The sequence below is a fragment of the Paracoccidioides lutzii genome (assembly GCF_000150705.2).
Source record: "Paracoccidioides lutzii Pb01 unplaced genomic scaffold supercont2.12, whole genome shotgun sequence".
Lineage (NCBI taxonomy): Eukaryota > Fungi > Ascomycota > Eurotiomycetes > Onygenales > Ajellomycetaceae > Paracoccidioides > Paracoccidioides lutzii.
The window spans coordinates 822101-843859 of record NW_015440958.1 but is presented as its reverse complement, the minus strand read 5'-3'; the positions used below and the strand labels follow the sequence as shown (position 1 = coordinate 843859).

Sequence of the window (21759 nt, the reverse complement as noted above, 5' to 3'; positions counted from 1 at the left end):
ATTAATAGGGAGCGTCGATGAAGCCAATCCATAGCTCCCTTCTGAAGTCCTAACGGCATGGTTTGGGGATGAGTTGTCGTGGCTTGTGGCGCGTGGGTAACGTAAAAATTTCAGTATGCAGCTGGACATACGCAAGACGTATCTCGACTCTAGAAGGGAGTCAATTATATGCATTGGCAAGATGGCTAGATGAGAATAACTTTAGAGAGAAGAAACATTCGTAATCTGTTGGGTGAAAGCTTAAACCTAGGAATTAATGAAGCAAAAAGTCGGTCTGGCCCAGGAGAACGTGTCTCTTGCCCATATGTTGAGGTTGGTGAGAGTTGGTTCTAACTTTTCTTAAATTTCAACATATTTGGTAATAGCCTTGGGAACTTGAGTGCTGGGTTGCGATTGGAACGGCGCGTCAAGCGTGGAATTGGTTGACGACAGAAAAATATAAGTCCCGAGAATTAGAAAATAGATAATAAATAAGGCAGAACCGGCGGCTGCTAGGGTGCATCTGAGCAATAAGCAGATTGAAGACCACTTGTCCCAAAGCGTGATAAGTCTTCGGCACCCTTGAATGTGCCATTGCAGAGTTTCATATCCTCACGAACATTTCGTCAGAAATCCAGAGATATCGAAAATTTAAAACATGTATGGTTTCCCCAGCTTTTCGCCACGTGAAAATGGTTTATGAATGTTTAACAAAAGATAGATATTTCTGGTCTTGGATTTGAGCAACGATCTCAGGAAGGTTACGCGGGGAGATTTCAACATGATGGGTGTTGACAGACCATATTTGCCAAAACCGGAGACTCATGTCAGTACAATTTAACGGTCCGCCGGTGGACAAGTTCTTTTGCTGACTCCTTCTGCGCGCAGTGTGGCGATGGACGGGAGGTCGAATTGCTTCAATATATATACAGTTTACCAAATCTTGAAGAACTCCGTGGATCTCCGTCAAAGATCGTGGAGGCCATTGATCAATATGGAAGGGATAATTATTACCTTATGAATGTCGGCTCAGTTAAAGGTCCCATCATTACCTCCTTGATAGCTGCAGTCAAACCGCAGGTTATGGTTGAGCTAGGTGGCTATGTGGGATATTCTGCCATTTTGTTCGGGGATGCAGTCCGAAAGGCGGGGGGGAAGAGATACTACAGTTTGGAGAAGGACCCTGTATTCGGAGCAGTCTCCACATTGCTGCTGAACCTGGCTGGGCTTGGTGATTTTGTCCAGGTCATTATCGGGCCCAGCGATATATCCCTTTACAATCTGCACAGAAGTGGCACCATAAATCGGATTGATCTGCTGTTTCTGGACCATTATAAGCCGGCGTACGTGGTCGATTTGAAACTCTGTGAGCAACTTGGAATGATTGTTCCGGGTAGTATCCTAGCAGCAGACAACGTCATATCTCCAGGAAACCCACCATACTTGAAGTATGTAAGGAGCAATGTCGAGGAGAAGAGACATGAAGCTGCATCTAATCCAGCTGCATGCCGAGGTTATGATCTTCGAGGGTTTTCCAAATCAATCATCAATCGCTATGGAATTTCTGGGGAGAAAGCGATGACGGCGGTTAGTATATCCGGCAACCCAAATCTGATTTATGAAAGCAGACTGGTAAATAGCTTTGAGCCTACAGGAGAACCTGTAAGTATTCGGTCTCCATGATTAAACATCATCGTTCCCCTCTTAGCCCGGGCCTATCAACACCACGGACAGAAAATTCTGACTTGAACGTAATTCTAGGATGGAGTGGAAATAACTCGTTGCATTGGAACTGCAAGGACATCCATCAGCAAACTGTAGAATGACAGGAAGGACCGGCGACGAAAAGTGGGCAGTTTACGAAAAATATCCAGAGTGCGAAGTTCAGAGGTTTTTTGTTCGTGTTTGAATAGAGTCTGCTGCTGTCTTGGGTTGAGCTGAAGGAGGAAAGATTATGTAATCGTATTCATGAACTAGTTAACTAGTTATAGTTAGTTGCATCCTGAAATCTATACAGCTAGTAAATTAAACCAATCTCATCCATCAAAACCTCTGGAGGTCGGGTTGCCGACTTTCAAACCAATTATCTCACCTGAAAATTGTGTCTCATGGGTGATTATTTCGGTGGCATGAATCTCATAAAACTGGCACTTCAATTGAAGAGAATAGGAGGACACATACTTGTATATCTCTGTTCCAGGCCGGGTGGTTGAAAGAAAATAGTTATTTGTTCCCAGCGCTTGATACAAGGAGTGGATACTATGGATTAAAAGAGCCCCCTCCATTGATTCTTTATATCCAACTCCAAGACATCTCGCGCCTCTCTCTGCGCATCATGGCACAAAAAATTTACAATGTGGGCATCATTGGATACGGCCTGAGAGCCAAGATTTTCCATATCCCTTTCGTTGAGGTTGTCCCAGAATTCAATCTCTATGCTGTGGTTTAGAGAAATCCAAACCCCGCAAACGATGCTGGGAAAGACTATCCTGGCATCCAAAGCTATCGTTCAACAGAAGAGATGGTCAAAGTTGCCAGTGCCGATGTCGTGGTTGTGTCAACCATTACAGAGACTAATTTCGCCTTCGCTAAATTGGCATTGGAAGCGGAGGAGCATGGTATGCTGTCAGCGGGCTTCTTCGACCAGCACACATGTCCTACTAATTGAAATCTCCCTCTCTCCTAACTGTTTGGTAGCTATTGTGAAAAAGCTGTTCATACCCGCTCGTCAAGAAGCATCTGAATTGGTTGCGCTGTCGGAACGCCAAAAGCGTTTAATTTCCGTATATCAGAGTGCGTCTTGCTGCATATTCCCTTCAGCGTTCAGCATCTGGTCACATCTGACTTGGGCATTTCAATAGATCGCAGATGGGATGCTGATTTCATTACACTTTCAACATTGGTGAATGATGGTTCTCTGGGTCGGATCACAGTTTGAGACTCACTTTGACCGACATCGCCCTGAGATACCGACGAATAGTAGTTGGGAAACAAAAGCGATGCCCGTAAATGGCGCCTTATATGATCTTGGAACCCATCTCATCGATCAAGTTGTCTATTTGTTGGGGCTTCCAAAGAAATTGACTGGGTTTGTTGGCTCCCAGAGGGAGGACAACGACTCAGGGGACGAGGATTCGTTCACATTGCTTCTCCACTATGATCGAATTTTGGCTACCGTAAAAGGAGCCATTATAAGTCCCGAAGAGAAGCAGTTAAGATTTTTGGGTTCGCGGAGATAAAAGCAGTTTTAAAAAGGTGTGTGCATGGTGCCATCAAAACTTCTGGTCTTGCAGACAATTGACCTATTAGGCGATAGTATTGTCTTGCCGTTCAAGAAGATCAACTCAGAGCAGGCCCAAGGCATGGCGATTACGGTTACGGCAAGGAACCAAGTGACAGATATGGTGAGCACGTCAAGTAATAAATTTTCGGCCCTGATATACGAATCATCATGACCATTGCATCGACCGTGCACCAACCATGCCAAGGTGTTCTCACTAGTTACAACCAGGGTATATTGAGGAGCGAGGTTATACCTACCGTTGAGCCTCCTACATATGCAGAATATTGACCGTCAATTTGCAAGGGCTCTGGCTGGTGAAGGAGATATACCAGTCAGCGCTTCAGAAGCAAGCAGCATCATCCGGCTAGTTGAACTTTCCGGAGAAAAGCTCTAAGCTGGGGAAGACGTTGGATGTGTAAGCAAAGGTCAAAAAATAGCGTTGTGTAATGTGTATGTTGACGTCGAATTCAAGGTTTTAAAAAACACAACTCCAACCGAAGAAGCACCTCTGTTCCTTTTAAATTCTTATCGCACGATTGCGAACTTCGATGCCTTGTTGAAACAATTTTGTCCTTTTTCACGATGCTGCATATTGTGTGGCCAATCCGCTTTGATCGACAGAATTCTGCCTATGAAATGTGACTTATCAACTTCTGATCTTCATCTTTTTATTCTACAATCGGTTCGGCACATGCATGCTCCATCCACCAAGTTTTCCCATAATTACCAGAAAATTCCGCCTTCCTCCCCGGTTCCAAGGTAATTGCTTCCAAAGTTCGCCTCCTCCCCTTCGTTTGCAGGATTCCAAGTATTTCACGTAAGGCTTTCGTGAAAGTGCGCAGTTTAGTGGTTGGAATTAGGTAGGCTATGAGTTCTCTGTTCCGACCTGGTCCTGATACTCCCGGTGTACTTTCGTCCCGAGCTTTTAGGGCTTAGGCCAATTGTTGTTTTTTTTTCTCTTTCCCATTAGATCGGATTTGCTGGATGGGTTCTTTATCTGTTTTCCCTTTCAAGCAATTGCATGGGAACTTTTGCATGGTTCCCGGAACTGAATTGGGCGATGCAGCCGTGAATAGGATCCAACTCCTGTTACTGGATTCCACGTGGAAATATTTGCGATATGTCTTTCATAGTTGGGTGGGTTAACCAGCAGAAAATCCAGAAGCCACGTTCTGTAAGAAGGCCAGCTGCTCTCACGCCTTCTTCAGAGCACCCCCTCCCGTTGGCCGGTCTGTGTTCTGCTTCAAACTTCACCGAAACAGGGCGACCTGATTAGCTCTCCAGAAAGGAGATTGACGACGACAAAGAACTGTGACTCTATTTACTTGCAGGCTGATCCCTGAAACCCCACAGTCTCGAACCGCACTCTGATGGATGCTAGGTCGCGTGGGGCAAACGTTATGAACAGCGTTTATTCTCATAAATACTGGGGAAATTAACACATCCTTTCTCCCTATTCCTTCACTAAAATAATAGTCTCGACGTTGCCTTGTACTTCCAGTTCTGGTGGTGCCTAAAACAGGAATCATATCTCAAGGATGTGATTTCGCATCTATAATGCCGTCACAAACTCCAGCAGACGGAGGACACAAACACTTTTCGTCTAAATCTTCTCTCGCGGGCGACTGGCATGTGTCTTTGATTCTTGGTCTGTCGGGATGTCTCGCTGGCTTCTGCATAGTTGTGGTGTCATTACGATGCTACGCTCGGGGTCTGCTTGATAGGCATTTCTGGCATGATGACTATGCCGTATTTTTGGCCATTGTAAGGCTCGAACTATTTTTCATGCTTAAATACACTGTGGATTAGGGCAAGAAACTAATGGCACTCTATAGATATGTTCCATTATCGTTTTGGGTTGTCTCATAGGGGAGGCTTACAATGGGCTGGGACAATCTACCTCACTTCTCAGCTCCGAAAACCGCGAATATCTGGCGAAAATAGGGTATATACATGCAATATTTGGTACCCTCGGAATCAGCGCTGTCAAAATATCCTGCGGCTTTTTTATCCTTAGAACTATCGACAGAGGCAATATTCAACGTCTAGCTAAAATGATGATTGGTATGTTCGAGAGCTAAAGCTCTAATCATTTATACGTTCTTCAAGAGTTGGAAGACTGATTGAATGCCTGTCAAAGGATTCCTTCTTACTTTCACGGTTATTACCGCAAGCATTGTAATCTTCCAATGCGTTCCAGCAGCTGCTCTCTGGGACTCCAATTTAGATCCTAGTGCTCATTGTCTTACGGTTCAATCATACACCACTATTGGCCTGGTAACTGATGGTATGTATGCTCGAGTGAACACTTAACAACACTTTCGAGAGCTAATATTGAAGTAGTAGTTAATACCGCAATTGATATAATACTCTCAACTTTACCTCTCCCTCTCTTCTATGATCTTTGCCCCAGCACATATTCCAGAATGGCGTTGATCGGCATCGTTGCTCTTGGATACGTGTATGTCATCTTCCCCTCAGCGTCTATCAAGGGTTGACATATCCAGACAGCGGACTGACAGAATTTTTCAGAGCATGCAGCGCTGCAGTAATAAAAACCGTTTACCGAGCTCGTGTACTCGCAGTGCCTAGTATGTGGCGGTAAGTTTCTGCGACACGCCTTCTTCATCTCCTGAACGAAACACTGACTAAATTGCCCAACAGTGAAAGTGATTATACACTTTGGAATAAGTATGATTGTCCTTGCAGTATATCTGTTTTTCCCGTTCCTTGCTCCTGTTTCACGTACGACTATTTGAAAAATTTAATCGATAACCAAGCTAATCTCATCTCTACGTCGTTCTATAGTATCGAACTTCAGATAGGGATTTTAGCGTCCTCTTTACCCATTATAAATCCAGTTTTGACAATATTCGTTGTCCGTATCTACAGTCTCCTTAAAACTCCGATATGGCCAGCAAGCAGCTCCAACACCCGTGCTCACTGTAGAGGCAATGGCTCCTCAAGCCTTCGAATGAACCCAACGTCTCGAGAGAGGCAAAGGCGTCCAATACACCACAGTCACCACCTCAGCAGCAGCACTACGGAACAGTCTGATACCGAACAACATAGATGTCCCTTAAGCTTCTACAAAGTCGAAATCAGCGCATCCAGGCTGTCGGGTTCTCAAAATGGTCGCGAACGAGATGCCATCCTTGCTGGTGTGCCGTCCGGGTTTCCAGCCATTGTGAGAACTACAGACATCTATATACAGGTAGAGGATAGAAATGTGGCGGATTAGGAAGACACGAGGATCGCAAATACCGAGTCACAATCGGCTGGCGGGCGATGGAAGCTTCCTTAATACTGATTTAACAATATCTGAGGATTGAATGCCCCGGAACCGGCGTTTTCAGATTTGCAAGCCTACGTTTAAGGACCTAGGTACCGGATTCTGGTAGCGTACGTTGATATCAAACCCACCTTTCGTTTGCTTCGTTCTTTGTCCTTCCTCTCCTCCTCTTGCATGAATCCGTTGATTCATGAATATTACGAGCATATGTTCATGTCTATATACATTTTTTACACCCCTTGTCCTTTTTCTTGTTCCTGCAGTTCTTTTGCGAACAGGTACTCTTCTCTGATAACAAACGCATCTGATGTCATCTCTTCCTTTTTCCTCCTTTCGTTCAACGTAACATGTATTCATTTATTTCATCAACACCCTTCTGAGAAGGAATAAAATTTGGTTATCCCTACGTTCAAACAACGAATTCTTGTTTTGCTATAGATTTCCTTTCCATTACCTGCCTGGCAATTATTGGCTTTTCTAAGGCACTCCAACTTCGAACCCAACAAAAAGGGGAAAGTATTTAATATTTAGAGAAATTTAACAAACCAGACTGTTTCTGCTACTATTCCCTATGCTCTTTAATTGGTCAATGAGGTTCCATATTATCAAGTGGGTTGAAATCTGGGTTACTTGCTCCCGGAGGGTTGCGGGACCTAAATTCTAACCTTATATTTAAGTTCAATTTAAACGTCAAACAATGAAATCTGAGCAAGGCGATGATCGACATCGAGCCACACATGCATGACTACTGTGTAATGTTGTTTGAGAATAATCTTTCCTTTTTGTACTGCAAGTTTTGTTAGCTGCAGAGCACTTGGACTCGATTCCAAGAATTTTGTTCGGTTAAAGATATGTGGACGCTCATTGAAAACTGATCGAGATGAACCCCTATTCATAAATTGATAGGAATGGCTCTAGACCAATCGCTTCAAAGGATCTCTGGGTTGTTGCCCGCATGTGTGAACGCCGTATGGAGTAGGAAGATTACATTTCAGAGTACCAATTTTATGGGTTTACGTACAAAGAGGGGATTTGCATACTTATCCAATTACATTACCTTTTTTTAAATAACCGGAAGATCTTCAGAAATCATTCTGGTACACTGGTATCTACCTGGGTATGAACTGTACATATCAGCTGTTTATTCCCCCATCATGTCTCAGCCGGACGAGAGTAGAAAAGGAGGTCGGGCTCGACAAATACAGAAACTCAACATTCGTCAAAATCAATAACATCACCCAGGCAATCTTCCCGGAACTCAATGTGGAACTCCGCGTCCTTATAAAATGCTCCTGAATAAACAACAATGATAAATAATTGAAAGGTTATTCTATGTCGGAGCTCCTAGATACTGGTGGCTGAGTGGATAGACCAGCAGCGGGATCAAACTAGAGAGAAGAATGGGGGGCATAATTTTTGCTGGAACCGGACACCCCAATCCACAACAAATCGGCTCTTAATTTCCATCAATTGGATACACATCAGAGTCAGGATTCCGCAACAACAAGCAGATGTACAGCGCAAATATCTTGCTCGTTGCCGTCACCAGAGCTTGCACGAATACCCACACTGCGAGCTCTGCGACTGTTACCGCCATTATCGACGTGAATACGAGGGTGCCCGCGATATAATAGACGCCCCAAGCCAGCTGAACTGGCCAAGCTTCTTCCGCACCCTGAATCGCAGAGACACTACCAGTCGACACCGGATCGGACCCTCCCTTGCATCGTCGCCGCCGGATCGCGAAGAGCGCATGAATGATCGCCGGAAATATCCCGACGATACACCAAGTAAGTGTAAACACAGGGTACACGCAACCCAGAGAGCTGCGTTTAGAATATATTTCCACCACCGCCAACATCCCGTATGACAGCAATAGTATCAGAAAACTCGTGCCCACACGTAAAGTCGTTGAGAGGCGCCAGCGCGTTCCAACATTGGCGAATAAATATCCCTGCATCCACTGCATGTATCTTTGCACCTGGTCGCTTTCAAGTTCTCCTTCGACGGCCGGTTCGAGCCCCAACGCTCGGACGAGGACAGCAGCGGCAAATGGCAAGGGCGCGGATACAAGGGCTATACGCCTCTCGGGCCAGGCGACGTCTTTGAGAGTGAGGGGAATTAAGCCCATGATCAGTGCGGTGGCGCCGAATTGCTGTTTACGTGCTTCGTCGGCTAGTTGAAGAGTGCAGATTGAGGTTTGCCAACAGAGTTGGCTGCTGCCCCTGTAAAAATAGAACCATGGCTTGAATGGCGAGTAGACAATATTTTCCGCTGGAGGGCAGATTGTGCCATTCGTGAGTTTTTGGCCCGAAGAGAATGTGAGGCATAGGCAAAGGAGGAGAGAAAGTGGAAGGATATGGGATTTTTGACGCATTGTAGTTATCTATTTATTCCTTCCAGCTTCTTGATATATTTCTTCTCTGTGAGCTTAGAGGTTTGAATTTCGGGTTCGAAGTGCGGAGTAATACAGCCGAAAATTGAAACTATTTTCATTCTGGCAGAAGGAAAAAGAGTCATTTTAAAAAAGATTGCACTCTTCAGTTGAATACGAGATGGAAGGATGGATTGTAGAGAAGTGGAGTGTGACTAAACGGAGGATTCAATTGGCGCCAATTAGATTTTAACCCATTTTCAAAAATGCGAGTTGAAGTGCACTGATGTATTGAATAAAAATCAAGCATTCTGGTTGTTCTATCAAAATTGCCAATATGATACTCTCATCCACCCCAGAGCTTGTGGGGGAAATGCTTATGTTCAAAAATTTGTAGAGTGTAGGTAAGTGTAGTTCATGAGAGAATTTGAAGAAGATGGGTGAGCTGCCTCTGGGGATAGATAGGTAGTTATATCCGATATTTTCAACGGAAATTTGTTGGGAGCTAGGAGGATTGTATCCAAGTATTCGATTGTTTCATGTAGTTACTACCAACCGACCTTAGAAGCAATCGTGGTGAAACGTCGTTTTTCAGTTCTACCAAAAAGGGACTCGAGGTTTAGGGATAAAGCGGGACGGACGTTGGGGTGAATTACATATAACGGTTTGGAAGTTTGCCGCCCTTGGAACTCCAGAGCATGCAATGGTCGTTCCATGGGAGGTTTATTGTAGAAAATGAAAGGTGAGAACACGCCACTAGCTTTTGCAGCCCAAAAAAAGAAGCTCAGCAACTCATCGTATGACCAAGTCTTCCGATTCCTGCAAATTATGTTATCTCAACTAGTCGGGTGGAAAATGCTGATAATCTGCAAAATCGACGCCTCAGCAGGTGCACATGAGATTGCAAACCGGCTGTTAACTTGAGTTCTGAAAATCATTCTGAAATCAACCATCAGGTGAAGGACGAGCAAGTCGTTTTCCGGATATTTCTGAGATTCCAACTCCTCCGTAGAAGAGGGATTGTTCAGGCGGGGTTGAGTTATCGCATGGCTCGTGCTTCGTCCATTGGCTATAACTAGCTGGTAGTTCGAGTGAAACGGATTGTCTGTGATAGTTAAAACCTGCCTTGTTGGTATCGGAATTTCTTCTTTCATCCGTCATGTTTTCTGCTGCATCGCCTCCGTCTCCCATTGTTGAGAAGATTCTGTCGTGCCACTCAAAGCCAAGAAAATTGGACAGTTAACTAACCTTCTCCACTGCGTGTGTTTGGGGTTAAGAGATCCGCGCGAAATTTCCCCGTCTGCCGTAGTGGTTAAGGAACGGTACAAACTCCTGCCACGAACATCCACAGGAAGCAGAAGATCAAATATCGGGAGCAAAGGAAGGAAAAAGTTTCCACAATCTTCCCTTCGATGGATAACCACAACAACAAAAACCTGTGCTAGGGATTTCAGAGTTTTTGATTAACTACCCCACCAAAAATTAGAATGTGCTCCCCAGACTAAATAACTGGCTGAAATTGAACCTGTCATTGTCATTAGTGACAACTTTTGCGGTACAACATGGACGGCTATTTGCCCACAAGTAATATGGCATGACGCCAACTGAACGGACAACACAAATTTTCTAAGGTTAGGTATTAATAACATGATTTGTAGTTAGGTATAGACGCACCGAAAATGAATGCATGTATAATACATACCAAGAAGTTTTTTTTCCCGGTTATCACTCCGCGGGCTGGTTTCTATCTCCAGAAAGGTTCGAAGTTGAGTGTTAAGTTGGAGAAAGTTACCATTTGCACATTCAGTCCGCGGAGAAACCATGTCCCTCCCTCTCCACGCAAAATAAATAGTTGCAACATGAACCCGCAGTCGGCCGAACGGTACTGTACAAGACGCAAATTGAGGAGAACTTTTTGCAACGTCCGATATCCTGACTATTTCTTCGGCATGAATAGCGACCGTTGAGACGACACCCGTGTTGATCTGACCCATTAGCTGGCTTGTCTTTCGTTCTCCTCTTTCCCCTCATCCGTATGGACTGATCTTATGTAGAACCTGTCGACACCCCTCGAAAGCATCATGAATTGTGAATGTATTGTGATCCAATTCAAGTTTCTCCGGGAACTTAACTAGACCTTTTCCCGTTTCTTGTTTTTCATTTTAATTTCCACTCTCCATTCCTTTCATTTCAGATATCGCTTTCGGTCAGTTTTAATCCTGGTTCAGATGCCTTTAATCAACGTGTACAGTTGGGATGTTGATGTCGACAAATTTCTCAATCGTTACGTCCCCTATCCTCGATGGCATCTTCTGCCCCGCCCCGTTGCACATTTCCTAGGCTATAGGTCACGACCACCCAAAAAATCGGGAAATGTCCTCGTCATGCTCTGGTCGATGCTAGGGGTGTTCTGTGGACTGCTGATCGTCGCCGCAGTAACAATGAATATTCCCCTGTTCCAGCAATACGGCCGTGTCACCATCATTAGCAGCTTCGTGAGTCGATGACCCGTATGAACGACATGAATATTGTTTTTCCCCATTCCAGTTTCCTGCTTTTTATCTGCATTTGTTTCCTCTACATAAATGTTACCATGGGGGAAATGAAAGATGACGCTCCAATGTATTCTTCAAAAAATACGGTGCTAACGAGTTTATATATATAGGGTGCCGCCGCTGTGCTTGAATACTGCACTATAGAATCCCCTCTCGCGCAGCCTCGAAATGCAATGCTTGGTCATGTCATCGCATCAGCTATAGCAGTTGGGATCTCTAAATTGTTCGCAATGCATCCAAGCGGGGTGGATCTGTGTTGGCTTTCTGGGCCCCTAGCATGCGCAGTCGCCGTTGCGGCTATGGTATTCACCAAAACAGTCCACCCACCGGCCGGAGCCACTGCATTACTGGCATCGGTAGATGTGGGAACCAGACGCCTCGGTTGGCTGCTCATTCCTCTGGTCATTCTCAGTTCCTCTCTCGTCTTGGCCACAGCTCTGCTGTTCAACAACATCCACAGAAGATTTCCACTGTACTGGTGGACACCAGAAGATCTCAAACCCACAGAACCCGCCGAGAAGACAGATGTGGAGACAGCATCTTCCGACGATGACGAACACATACCAAAGGAGAGCACCATCGAAGGACAGATTCACAAAGACCATATGATAATGATCCAGCGTGGGCGAGTGACGGTGTCTGGCGGTCTCCTCCTCTCGTCTGAAGAACTCCAGCTTTTAGACCACTTGAGCAGGCGGATATAGATGAAAAGAACTAGATATTTGTTTTTCAACGGAAAAACATAGAATTAGTAATAGATGATTTATGACGTGCAATTCAATAAGCAACGAGGTTACCGGTGAACTCAATGGCCTGAATAGGGCAGTACAGATTTAACGTGAATCACTCATCAGCGCTGTCAACTCAATTCGTCATATGCGCAGCCATCACTTCCTGCTTTTGACGCCGTAAGATATGCCCCAGAACCAAGAAAAGGGGGAATGCCCGCTTGTCTCGGGCTTTTAACCCGCGCAAACAGCCATGCCGTTTTGCTGAAAATAAGGATGCTCTGCTGTCTCCTCCCCCTGGCAATTAACTTACTCTGCCACCAGATGACTCGGATATTGAATTTCCCTGTCATGTACGTCCTCTTCAGGAGTGCCTGAAGACATACCAAAGGAACAACGTGCTGTTGGGAGATGTGTTTAATCACGTGATCCATCGCTCTGGCCAACAAGGGCCGAAATTTCGAAGCGTGGCGTCTTACCTAATCCGCGTCATAAGCTAAGTTACATAATTCGAGGCTCTGCAAAATTTCGACTCTCCTCTTCAGCATCCACCAAAACTATCTCTATCTCTCCCCTCTCTTATTTCTGGTTTTCTTTTAACGGAGTTTCCTATCGAGTATTCGATTCACCTCTCCTTGTGTGAGGGGCTCCCGTTTTTCTGTTTTCTAAAACGTCTTTTATATCTGTTTTGTTAAGCTAGACTATTCATCCCACTGTTAGGGCTATTTTCTATCATCGATAAAGGGCCAAAACGCCCCTCTCAATCCTCCTCCCCTTGTTTTGCCCTTTCGAATCGCTTTTATTTCCTCCTCTTTCTCAACGTCGACTTATAGACTATCATACGTTCTACTTCGTTTTGTTGAGCGCGGTTAGAAATTTTGCAGACGTTCTTGTCCGACAATTTCTTTTTGAAGGAAAATCAGGAAATATTAATGCTTTGGTTGAATTCGGGAACAGCGGAAAAGAAATTTGTAAAAAGCAACCAGAAGGGGAAATACTGCAAAAATGGTGTCCGCGTCAAAAGCAGCCCGTCAGGCCAAACGTGCTGCAGAAGGAAAGGATGAGAAGAAGAAATCAGCCACATCGAGACTTTCGTCCAAGGTCAACTCAAAGAATCCCTCGCAAGCGTCGTCGGTGAATGGGGACGAAGAATACTTCCCGGAAGAGTCAGCAACAAGTGCGTCCAAAATGGACGATGTCAAGAAGTTGACCTCCCAAGTGGATAAGTTTGGCCTTTCGGATCGAGTGACGACTGGCGTCCTTGCTTCTCTTCCCGCTAGCCGAGATGTTAAGATCAACTCCGTCTCCCTCGTGTTCCACGGCCGAGTTCTGATTACTGACACCACCCTTGAACTTAACTACGGTCGACGGTACGGTCTGTTGGGTGAAAACGGTTGCGGAAAATCCACATTGATGAAGGCGATTGACAAGCGAGAATACCCAATTCCCGAGCACATCGACATCTATCTCCTGAATGAGGGTGCCCCACCAAGCGACTTGGGGGCCCTTGAGTGGGTTGTTAAGGAGGCAGAGAACGAGATGGCGAGATTGGATAAATTAGCGGAAGAAATCTTGGAAAAAGAGGGACCTGAGAGCCCTATCCTTGAGGATCTGTACGAGGTAGGGTTCATAAATATTCCGTTACTTTGCTTTCCCGGCAACGAGTACTAACTCTTATCAGCGCATGGAAAACATGGACCCTTCAACTTTCCACACAAGAGCAGCGCTCATTTTAACTGGTCTGGGTTTCAATAAAAATACTATACAGAAAAAGACAAAGGATATGTCCGGAGGATGGAGAATGCGTGTAGCTTTGGGCAAGGCTCTCTTCGTCAAACCCTCTCTACTTCTCCTTGACGATCCCACAGCCCATCTTGACCTCGAAGCTTGCGTGTGGTTGGAGGAGTACCTGAAAAAATGGGACCGCACACTCGTCCTCGTTTCTCACAGTATGGATTTCTTGAACGGAGTTTGCACGAACATGATTGACATGCGTCAAAACAAGTTGATATACTATGGCGGTAACTATGACGTTTACCACAAAGTTCGCTCCGACCAGGAAGTCAACCAGATGAAGGCCTATCACAAGCAACAAGAAGAAATCGCCCACATCAAGAAATTCATCGCCTCTGCTGGTACATACGCAAATCTTGTTCGACAAGCCAAATCCCGCCAGAAGATCCTCGACAAGATGGAGGCAGATGGCTTTATCCAACCTGTCGTTCCCGATAAAGTCTTTACATTCCGCTTTGGAGACGTCGAAAAACTCCCACCCCCTGTTCTTTCTTTCGATGACGTTACATTCTCCTACAGCGGAAAGCAAGAGGACAACCTCTATGAGCATCTAGACTTTGGTGTGGATATGGACTCCCGAACCGCCCTCGTCGGACCAAACGGTGTTGGCAAATCCACTCTCCTCCGCATCATGACTGGCAAACTTAACCCCACAGGCGGCAGAGTCTCACGGCATACCCACTTGAAGCTCGGAATGTACAGCCAGCATTCCGCAGAGCAACTTGATCTGACGAAGTCCGCTCTTGAATTCGTACGCGACAAGTATCCGGAGAAAAGTCAGGATTATCAATACTGGCGCCAGCAACTGGGCCGGTACGGATTGACTGGTGAGGCGCAAACCGCCCTCATGGGAACTTTGTCCGAGGGCCAGAAGAGCAGAATTGTCTTCGCATTGCTGGCAATTGAGGGACCTAACATGCTGCTTCTGGACGAACCGACTAACGGTCTAGACATTCCTACAATTGACAGCTTGGCTGATGCCATCAATGCATTCAGCGGTGGTGTTGTGGTCGTTTCTCACGATTTCAGGTTCGCATTTTTATGGACCCCATTTAAGCTACAACCACGGTATTCAATGTCACAGCTAACGTGTTTCTAATACAGACTCCTTGACAAAATCGCTAAGGACATCATGGTCTGCGAAAACAAGACTGTCCGCCGATGGGATGGCTCTATCGGAGAGTACAAGGCTCATCTACGAAAAAAGATGCTGTCTGCCGGACAAGTTTAGATTCCGTTAATTATTTCACCTTTCTTCGCATATTTTTCTTCTGCCTATCCGTTAGAAGTAGCTATTCCACGGCTCTAGTTTTACATGCTTTTACAAGCCTGTTGAGCACATTATGCAAAAGATTCTTTTCCCTCTTAAAAGTTAATGGGCGAATGAATTCTAATCCTCCCCAGGTTTATTTTGTTCATTTTTCCTTCCCCTGAGTGTGATAGGCATTGTGTTCTGTTCGTGTTGTTCTTCAAAATTCCTCCCTGAGCAGAAAAGTATACGCATCCGTACAGTAGAATTTGGATTATTCTCCCCATCATATCTTTTTTTTTATCTTCTCTGCTTTTGACCTACACATTTCCATGGATATAAAAGGAGGACCACTTTAGCTATGTGGCAAGTGCAAAAACGAATTTCTTCAGATCTAGTTAAAGGAAAAAGTTTCTCGACTATAGATCCCTTGATTTCCTCTTTCTAAAACTTGTTAAAACTCAGCCATTATATCGTGCTCGACCGGATGCAGCTGTTAGCTTCCCCGCTTCCTCAGCCATTGTTATCGCCATGCAAGAATTGTCTTAAAAGGTATACGGGGAACGGGGATGCCCATTCATTCCTAGCCCTGGTACTTTTTACCTAAAACCAAGATCGTTACAGGATGAGCAGCGAGTCAGCCCTGCCAAGGGCCAGGCTCAAGACGCGAACTAAAGAAATGGGATAGTTATCAAGGCTGCAGCTCGTGACATCTTTGGGTGCTGCCTAAATTATTCTCCTAGCTTTCCCGAAGCGTTTCTCCAAGCACATATATCGTTCATTTCCCAGGTGAATAACTCAAACATCCATCAATACTTCTTTCTCACTTCACTTTCTACTGGTAAGCGTTACTTTTGAAACAGAGGCTGTCAGTATCTAGAAATCTTCCACCATGACCACTGCAGCTGTTTTCGGCTGCACAGGGCAATCGGGCTCTCAGATCCTAGCCACTCTCCTCACGTCAGACGCCTTCTCATCCGTCAAGACTATCTCAAGGAGACTCCCGAATGTCCAATCTTCAAAGCTCCAAGCCCTCCATGAAGTCGACACCTCGAAATGGGGAGGAATGATCTCATCCCTTTCTCCCCGGCCATCAGTGGTCTTCAACGCGGTCGGCACCCAAAGATCGAAAGCCGGCAGTCTCAATAATCAGTGGAAGATCGACCATGATTTATGCATAGAGAATGCCAAAGCAGCCAAGGACGCGGGAGTGACGACATATGTGTTCATATCCGTTGACGTTCCCAGCAGCTTTCTCTCTATGTTCGTCCCCTTCTGGAAGATGAAGCTTGGAGTAGAGAATGCCATCAAGGAGCTCGAGTTCGAGCATGCTATTATCGTGAGGCCAGGTATGCTCATTGGAAACGAGGAGCCTAAAGCTCCGTTCTTGGAGCATTATATCTTTGGCCAGCTGAACAAGCTGGGACAAGGCATCCAGGACAGATTAGGTATGAGGAAAAAACGCAACCTAGTCAATTGTTGTTCGTGTTTCGAGACCATATGCTTACTTGTACCATATAGCTCAGCATGAAGCCGTTGTTGGCAGAGCAGTTGTATCAGCCGCTCGTATGGCTGAAGAGGGAAAAGCACCGTCGAAATATTGGATTCTCAAACCGCTCGAAATCGTCAAGCTTGGGAGAGACGAGTGGAAGGAGTAATACACTATGATCCCGACCGGAGTCATTTTGGGACGCTCTGTTGTTAATACTTACCTGATATATCCCGAGGCCATGGTACGAGATGGTTGCAGGTTGCACAGATAGAAAAATCTCGTACTTTATTACAAATTCCTATTTCGATTGCTTAGGGGTTTAGACGGGGTCAACCCGGCAACGAGGTTGCAGGGTGGATTAAGATATGTCATTTGGTGAGTACTTAATGTACTTACTGTACGTGCGTGCGTGTGTGTGAACGATTTGGCTGGGGGAAAAGGGGTGGGGGAAAAGTGAAGGGGGTTTAAGCTTTGGAGGTACGAGGTTGAAGCGGGACAGGAATTGGCGTCTCAGTGTATCTCTAATGAAGCTTCTGCCAAAAGACAATAATCAGAGTTTGAAAGATATCTGAAAACCACTTTGCTCATATCCACATCTGGAAGACCCAGCCGGCAATCCGTTCATATCCCAGATGCTCCGAAGACACGCATGTCCATACCCGCCGGTATTGGAATCAAAGAATATTCGAACTATTTTAAAAGTTGTATTGCCAACATATCAAACAGTAGGTTAGAAATACAATACAAAGGACATTGGGCACATAATGGTATAAACAACAAAACAGGGGCATGAGGAGCGTATGAGGATCGCCATTACACGTTACCAACATACGTGTGGCCAACGCTGACATAGCTAAGCATGAGTGACAGATTGGTCTCTGAAATTTCTCTAAATTCGCAAGGTCACTTACGGAGCCCTTTCCCATTCCCCCTCCCTTTTGCCCCACCAAATAACTCTACACATCCTTAATCCTCTTCCTCTCCTCCATCAAATCCCCTCCAAAAAGCATCCCCCCTTCCTTCTCAAATTTCTCCCTTTCCAGTTTTCGCTTCTTCGCGGCCCGCTGCAGCTCCGCATTCTCCTCACTCCCAACACCAGCACCCGCTTCAGCACTAGCACTAGTACTAGCATCAACAACAGCATCAGCACCAGCAGTGACACCACCCGCAGCCGCAACAGTGTCCGTATCCACAGGCCCCGAAACGCCTTGCATTGACAAATCCGCAGAGGAAGCCTCCCGCCTCGCAGCGCGACTTAGGCTTTTCAAATCCATCTTCTCCGGATTCTGACAATGGTATAACTTCTTCCCAATACGTTTGAGGTTCTTCATCGTGGCTGGCGCGGTTGCAAGGGTGTGGTTAGTTTGGTAGGTGGAGAGGGAGGTGGAGCAGGAGTCGAGGACGAGAGAGAGTTTAGCCCGGAGGGATGCGAACATTTTTGTGGCTGGGGAGTCTAGGCGTGGTTCTGCTGCTGCGTTTGCTGCTACTTGCGGATCGGTTGGGACGAGTTTTGTGTCTATATAGAATTGGGCTAGTGGTTTATCGACCAGGAGGAGGGCAGAAAGCCAGATTTGAGACGGTGTATAGAGGAAATATACATCCGTCATTTGCGCGGCGGAGCGTAGGATTTCGCGTGCATTGTGGTGCGCCTTAGCTAGACGGGAGCTTATGAGAACCTCCTTTGGATTTGGGTTTGCGGGAGATGGAGGAGGGGGTGGAAGTGAGAGTATCGATTGTTGCAGACCGGTGCTCACTTGCTCTGGATGGTATGGCCCTGGAACCCCGTTGCCATTGGCAATGGCTCCTAGTTCCATTATCCCGCCTTCCAGACTGCGGAATGGGTGGCGGACATCAAATGTGAAGCGCAGTCCCTGAGTGAGGAGATATTCGGGTGCGATGATATCTTCTGGTGTCGAGTTTGGGATGTGCTCTGCAAAAGAGCGTAGGGGCATGTAGTAATTTTCTGTCTTTGTGGCTAGGAAGAGAGCGCAGGGCATGATGGATTTGGGGTGGTAGGTCATTGGGGAATTGCTGAGATAGAAACGGCGGAGATATTGGATTGCGGTAGCCTTTGGCAGCATAGAAACATTTCAAGTCATTAGCGTAGACAGCCAATTGGCAAATATGAAGCTGAGGAGCTCCATAAATCGCACATCAAGGAGATGATATATCATAAACATACCCTAACAACAGTTGGCAGGGGCGGCTTATACTCCTCCCCCAATTCCATGGTCTTCTCGCAATAATATCTCACCAACTCCAGCTCCTCTTCAGGCGTCAAGCACTCAATCTCCCTCTCAGTTTGCTCCCCATTCTTCCCCGCCGTCTCTGGTGTTTTATTGCTACTATCATCTGCATCGCCCGCTGGGTTTGGCGTACCGCTCCCCGACCGCGGAGGAGCTGGGGTGGTATGTTTCGCGTCCGTTGTTGACCGCCGTAATGCGGCCCTGACACGCTCACTGGCGACTGCGTTGGTGTTGGCGCGTATTGTGCGGAGGGATTCTTCGGTAAATGACCAGAGGCGGTATTGTGAAGACGTGCGGTAGATCTCGTCTTCGTACATGGTGATGGGGGTTGTGGGGGGGGGAAGCTGGAGCTTTAAGGTTCAGCTTCGGGAGTGAACGTATATCAGCGAACCCTGATTTGCAGTTTTATTGTGGATCATGACAATCGTTTGGGGGTAGGGAAGGGATATAGAATTTGAAGATAGCAATGATTTGAGCTTTGCAGGTGGTTGTTGCAGTTGTCAGGATTTAGTTGCAGGATATATGGTCCTTCAGGGGATGTTGAAATTGAATGCGGGAGAAACAACACAAAAGAAAAGTGCAGTGCCTGATGTCATCGCCAAAAGTGGAAGCATGTGTATCTAGACCACGAAGCTTGTTCTCAACACAGCAGATATATGCAGTGCAGTGCAACAACCACAAATAGATGTTACATATATAGTGTCTACGAAATGCAGCATTTGAGAGAAAATTGTACTGCAGGTCCAAGCACAAAAATCAAGTCTAATCCCTAATCAATGACACAGTAACTAGATAACCGGAAGGTCCATAATGGGATGCGAAATTCTTCATCTTTGCTCCAACGCCCAGGTAATGGGTAAATCGAAATAAATATATAAAACGAAATTCGCCAGGCACCAGGCACCATACGCTTTCCCCCCTCCTCCATCAATTTGCTTCAAGGTTCATTCACAAGTAAGATGGCTGAGAGGGATGAGAATGCTATAAAGAATAAACAGGGAAAAAAAAAAAAAAAAAAAAAAGGAGACGGGAAACTCGCCAAGACCAGTAGCAGTATAGAGACAGCGCAGAATGGGAATGGGAATGGGAAGGGAAAGAAAAGAAAACACATTATAGTATGTATAAAACAAAGCATAGAACAGGATTCTGTGGACAATAGAGAAGAGGAAAAGACCAAAGCAAAGACTAAGAGAATAGCTCCATAACAAAGCTAACGGGTAAAGAGAGGGCCGGGGTGAGGTATCCCTAATTTTCCTTCCAATCGTTTACGCATCTCGAAATCGCCTGTACGTTTATATAAACTAATTCATGGCTCGCCCAGAAGGCGGGCTGTAACGTCACCCATATATGCCTCTTCCAGCTCGTAGTCCTCCCCATCCATCCGGTCAATGCCAACATACTTGAAAGCAGATACCACACGTGGAACATCGAACCCCATGTTGCAGAAACGATCGACGAGATCCTTGTTGTACCCCTCGTATCTACAGAAAGGTAATAGTCAGTATATAGGCAGCAACCAACAATTTTTTTTTTTTTTTTTTTTTTTTTAAAACCAAACCAAAGACACCAAAAAAATAAAATAAAAATAAAAATAATAAGAAATTGAGGAGTCCATACGCAGCTAGCTGTTCCCGCTCCTCCTCTTCCTTCGACTTCTGCTTCTGATTTCTGATTGATTCATCCGTGGCCCCACCGCTGCTCTCGCCCAGCTCTCGCTCGGGGGCACCGGCATATTTGATGGCCCACCTACGCGCATGCCGCTCGAACTCTTTGGGGTTCCGCATGAGCATATTAGCCACCTCTGCGTCTTGTGGGTCCTTGGGTTCGGGTGTGCTGAGGAGGGACTGGAGGGAAAGAAGAGCGGATTTGATGGTGAGAACCGGGGACCAGGCGGTTGAGAGGGTGTCGAGACAGATAGCTCCCTATATGATGGTGCCGTATCAGCAGATGGACAATCCTTCTTCCCGTCTCCATCTCGCCCCTATTCCTTCAACTATCATCAAAAGGATTCATTGGTTTTTTGGAGGATAGTTTTATCTGTATCTTTGCTTTCTTTTCTGTGGTAGTTGACTCACAGTTTGACTGCTAACATTCGGATGCCAGACCTTGGTATCGAACTTCATTACTGGAGGGCGGAAAGGGTACTCGTCAGGGATCTTGATATCTACGTAGAACGTCCCATCCTCATAAGGGGTACCGGGGGGGCCTTGAAATTGGCCCCTCAGGTGTGTCAAATCATCTCCGTCCCCGACCGGCTGAGCAAAGATTTTCGAGTGTCTGTCTGCAGGGGCGTCTTCGCAGATATCCTTGAGTTCCTTGATGATGCGGCGGTTGCGGTGGGAGGTGGACATCGTGGCTGGATGAGCGGGGAGGTGGAGTTGATTCGGGTGAGAGTGAGAGCAAAAAGAAAAGCAAAAAGTAAGAAAAAAGGAAAAAGTAAGAAAAAGAAAAGAAAAAGAAAAAGAAAAAGAACGGCAGTGATTTAAGTTATGGGGTGAGTAGTCGTGGTAGTTGTGGTGATGATAGTTTCGCAGTGCTTGCTTGTATTGAGAATAGATCTGAGGGGGTAGAGCAGGAGAAGAGGTTAACGACGATGCAGTTTTCCTTAGCTTATCAAAAATTAGGATGCGGGATTGTTGGGGTCGAAGATCCCGGCAAGGCAGAAACGCCAAGTTCTGTTAAAATATTCCGCGTTGGGATGGGAGCAGGTCAAGCAGGGGGGAAATGAACGGATGTCGTTATGTAGTTGGTTTGATATACCCTGTAG

General features: G+C 45.9%; 9 protein-coding genes across 9 annotated transcripts; 5 read left to right on the top strand and 4 right to left on the bottom strand.

The window, feature by feature from the left end:
• Positions 1-760: 760 nt before the first annotated feature.
• On the top strand, positions 761-3434 carry PAAG_11954 (hypothetical protein; the record flags this gene model as incomplete). The annotated part of the gene is made up of 7 exons (XM_015847512.1): positions 761-805; positions 868-1641; positions 2429-2597; positions 2677-2772; positions 2841-2881; positions 2946-3204; positions 3289-3434. 7 exons carry the CDS (start codon positions 761-763, stop codon positions 3432-3434), a joined length of 1530 nt encoding a protein of 509 aa, XP_015702902.1.
• A 1385-nt stretch (positions 3435-4819) lies between these two features.
• Positions 4820-6503, top strand: PAAG_04907 (hypothetical protein; the record flags this gene model as incomplete). Its single annotated transcript, XM_015845409.1, has 7 exons — positions 4820-5026; positions 5098-5326; positions 5403-5549; positions 5606-5723; positions 5795-5863; positions 5927-5953; positions 6071-6503. The coding sequence occupies 7 exons, from the start codon at positions 4820-4822 to the stop codon at positions 6501-6503; spliced, it is 1230 nt and encodes a 409-aa protein (XP_015699635.1).
• Positions 6504-8010: 1507 nt separating this feature from the next.
• PAAG_04906 (hypothetical protein) lies at positions 8011-8931 on the bottom strand (the record flags this gene model as incomplete). The annotated part of the gene is made up of 1 exon (XM_002793331.1): positions 8011-8931. The coding sequence occupies one exon, from the start codon at positions 8929-8931 to the stop codon at positions 8011-8013; it is 921 nt and encodes a 306-aa protein (XP_002793377.1).
• A 942-nt stretch (positions 8932-9873) lies between these two features.
• PAAG_11953 (hypothetical protein) lies at positions 9874-10119 on the bottom strand (the record flags this gene model as incomplete). The annotated part of the gene is made up of 1 exon (XM_015847511.1): positions 9874-10119. The coding sequence occupies one exon, from the start codon at positions 10117-10119 to the stop codon at positions 9874-9876; it is 246 nt and encodes an 81-aa protein (XP_015702901.1).
• Positions 10120-11156: 1037 nt separating this feature from the next.
• Positions 11157-12187, top strand: PAAG_04905 (HPP family protein; the record flags this gene model as incomplete). Its single annotated transcript, XM_002793330.1, has 2 exons — positions 11157-11423; positions 11594-12187. The coding sequence occupies 2 exons, from the start codon at positions 11157-11159 to the stop codon at positions 12185-12187; spliced, it is 861 nt and encodes a 286-aa protein (XP_002793376.1).
• Positions 12188-13216: 1029 nt separating this feature from the next.
• Positions 13217-15236, top strand: PAAG_04904 (ATP-binding cassette sub-family F member 2; the record flags this gene model as incomplete). The annotated part of the gene is made up of 3 exons (XM_002793329.2): positions 13217-13831; positions 13893-15034; positions 15110-15236. The coding sequence occupies 3 exons, from the start codon at positions 13217-13219 to the stop codon at positions 15234-15236; spliced, it is 1884 nt and encodes a 627-aa protein (XP_002793375.1).
• A 910-nt stretch (positions 15237-16146) lies between these two features.
• PAAG_04903 (NAD dependent epimerase/dehydratase family protein) lies at positions 16147-16912 on the top strand (the record flags this gene model as incomplete). Its single annotated transcript, XM_002793328.2, has 2 exons — positions 16147-16702; positions 16776-16912. The coding sequence occupies 2 exons, from the start codon at positions 16147-16149 to the stop codon at positions 16910-16912; spliced, it is 693 nt and encodes a 230-aa protein (XP_002793374.1).
• A 790-nt stretch (positions 16913-17702) lies between these two features.
• PAAG_04902 (hypothetical protein) lies at positions 17703-19309 on the bottom strand (the record flags this gene model as incomplete). Its single annotated transcript, XM_015845408.1, has 2 exons — positions 17703-18815; positions 18929-19309. The coding sequence occupies 2 exons, from the start codon at positions 19307-19309 to the stop codon at positions 17703-17705; spliced, it is 1494 nt and encodes a 497-aa protein (XP_015699634.1).
• A 989-nt stretch (positions 19310-20298) lies between these two features.
• On the bottom strand, positions 20299-21343 carry PAAG_04901 (ubiquitin-conjugating enzyme; the record flags this gene model as incomplete). The annotated part of the gene is made up of 3 exons (XM_002793326.2): positions 20299-20473; positions 20610-20914; positions 21068-21343. 3 exons carry the CDS (start codon positions 21341-21343, stop codon positions 20299-20301), a joined length of 756 nt encoding a protein of 251 aa, XP_002793372.1.
• Positions 21344-21759: the final 416 nt, after the last annotated feature.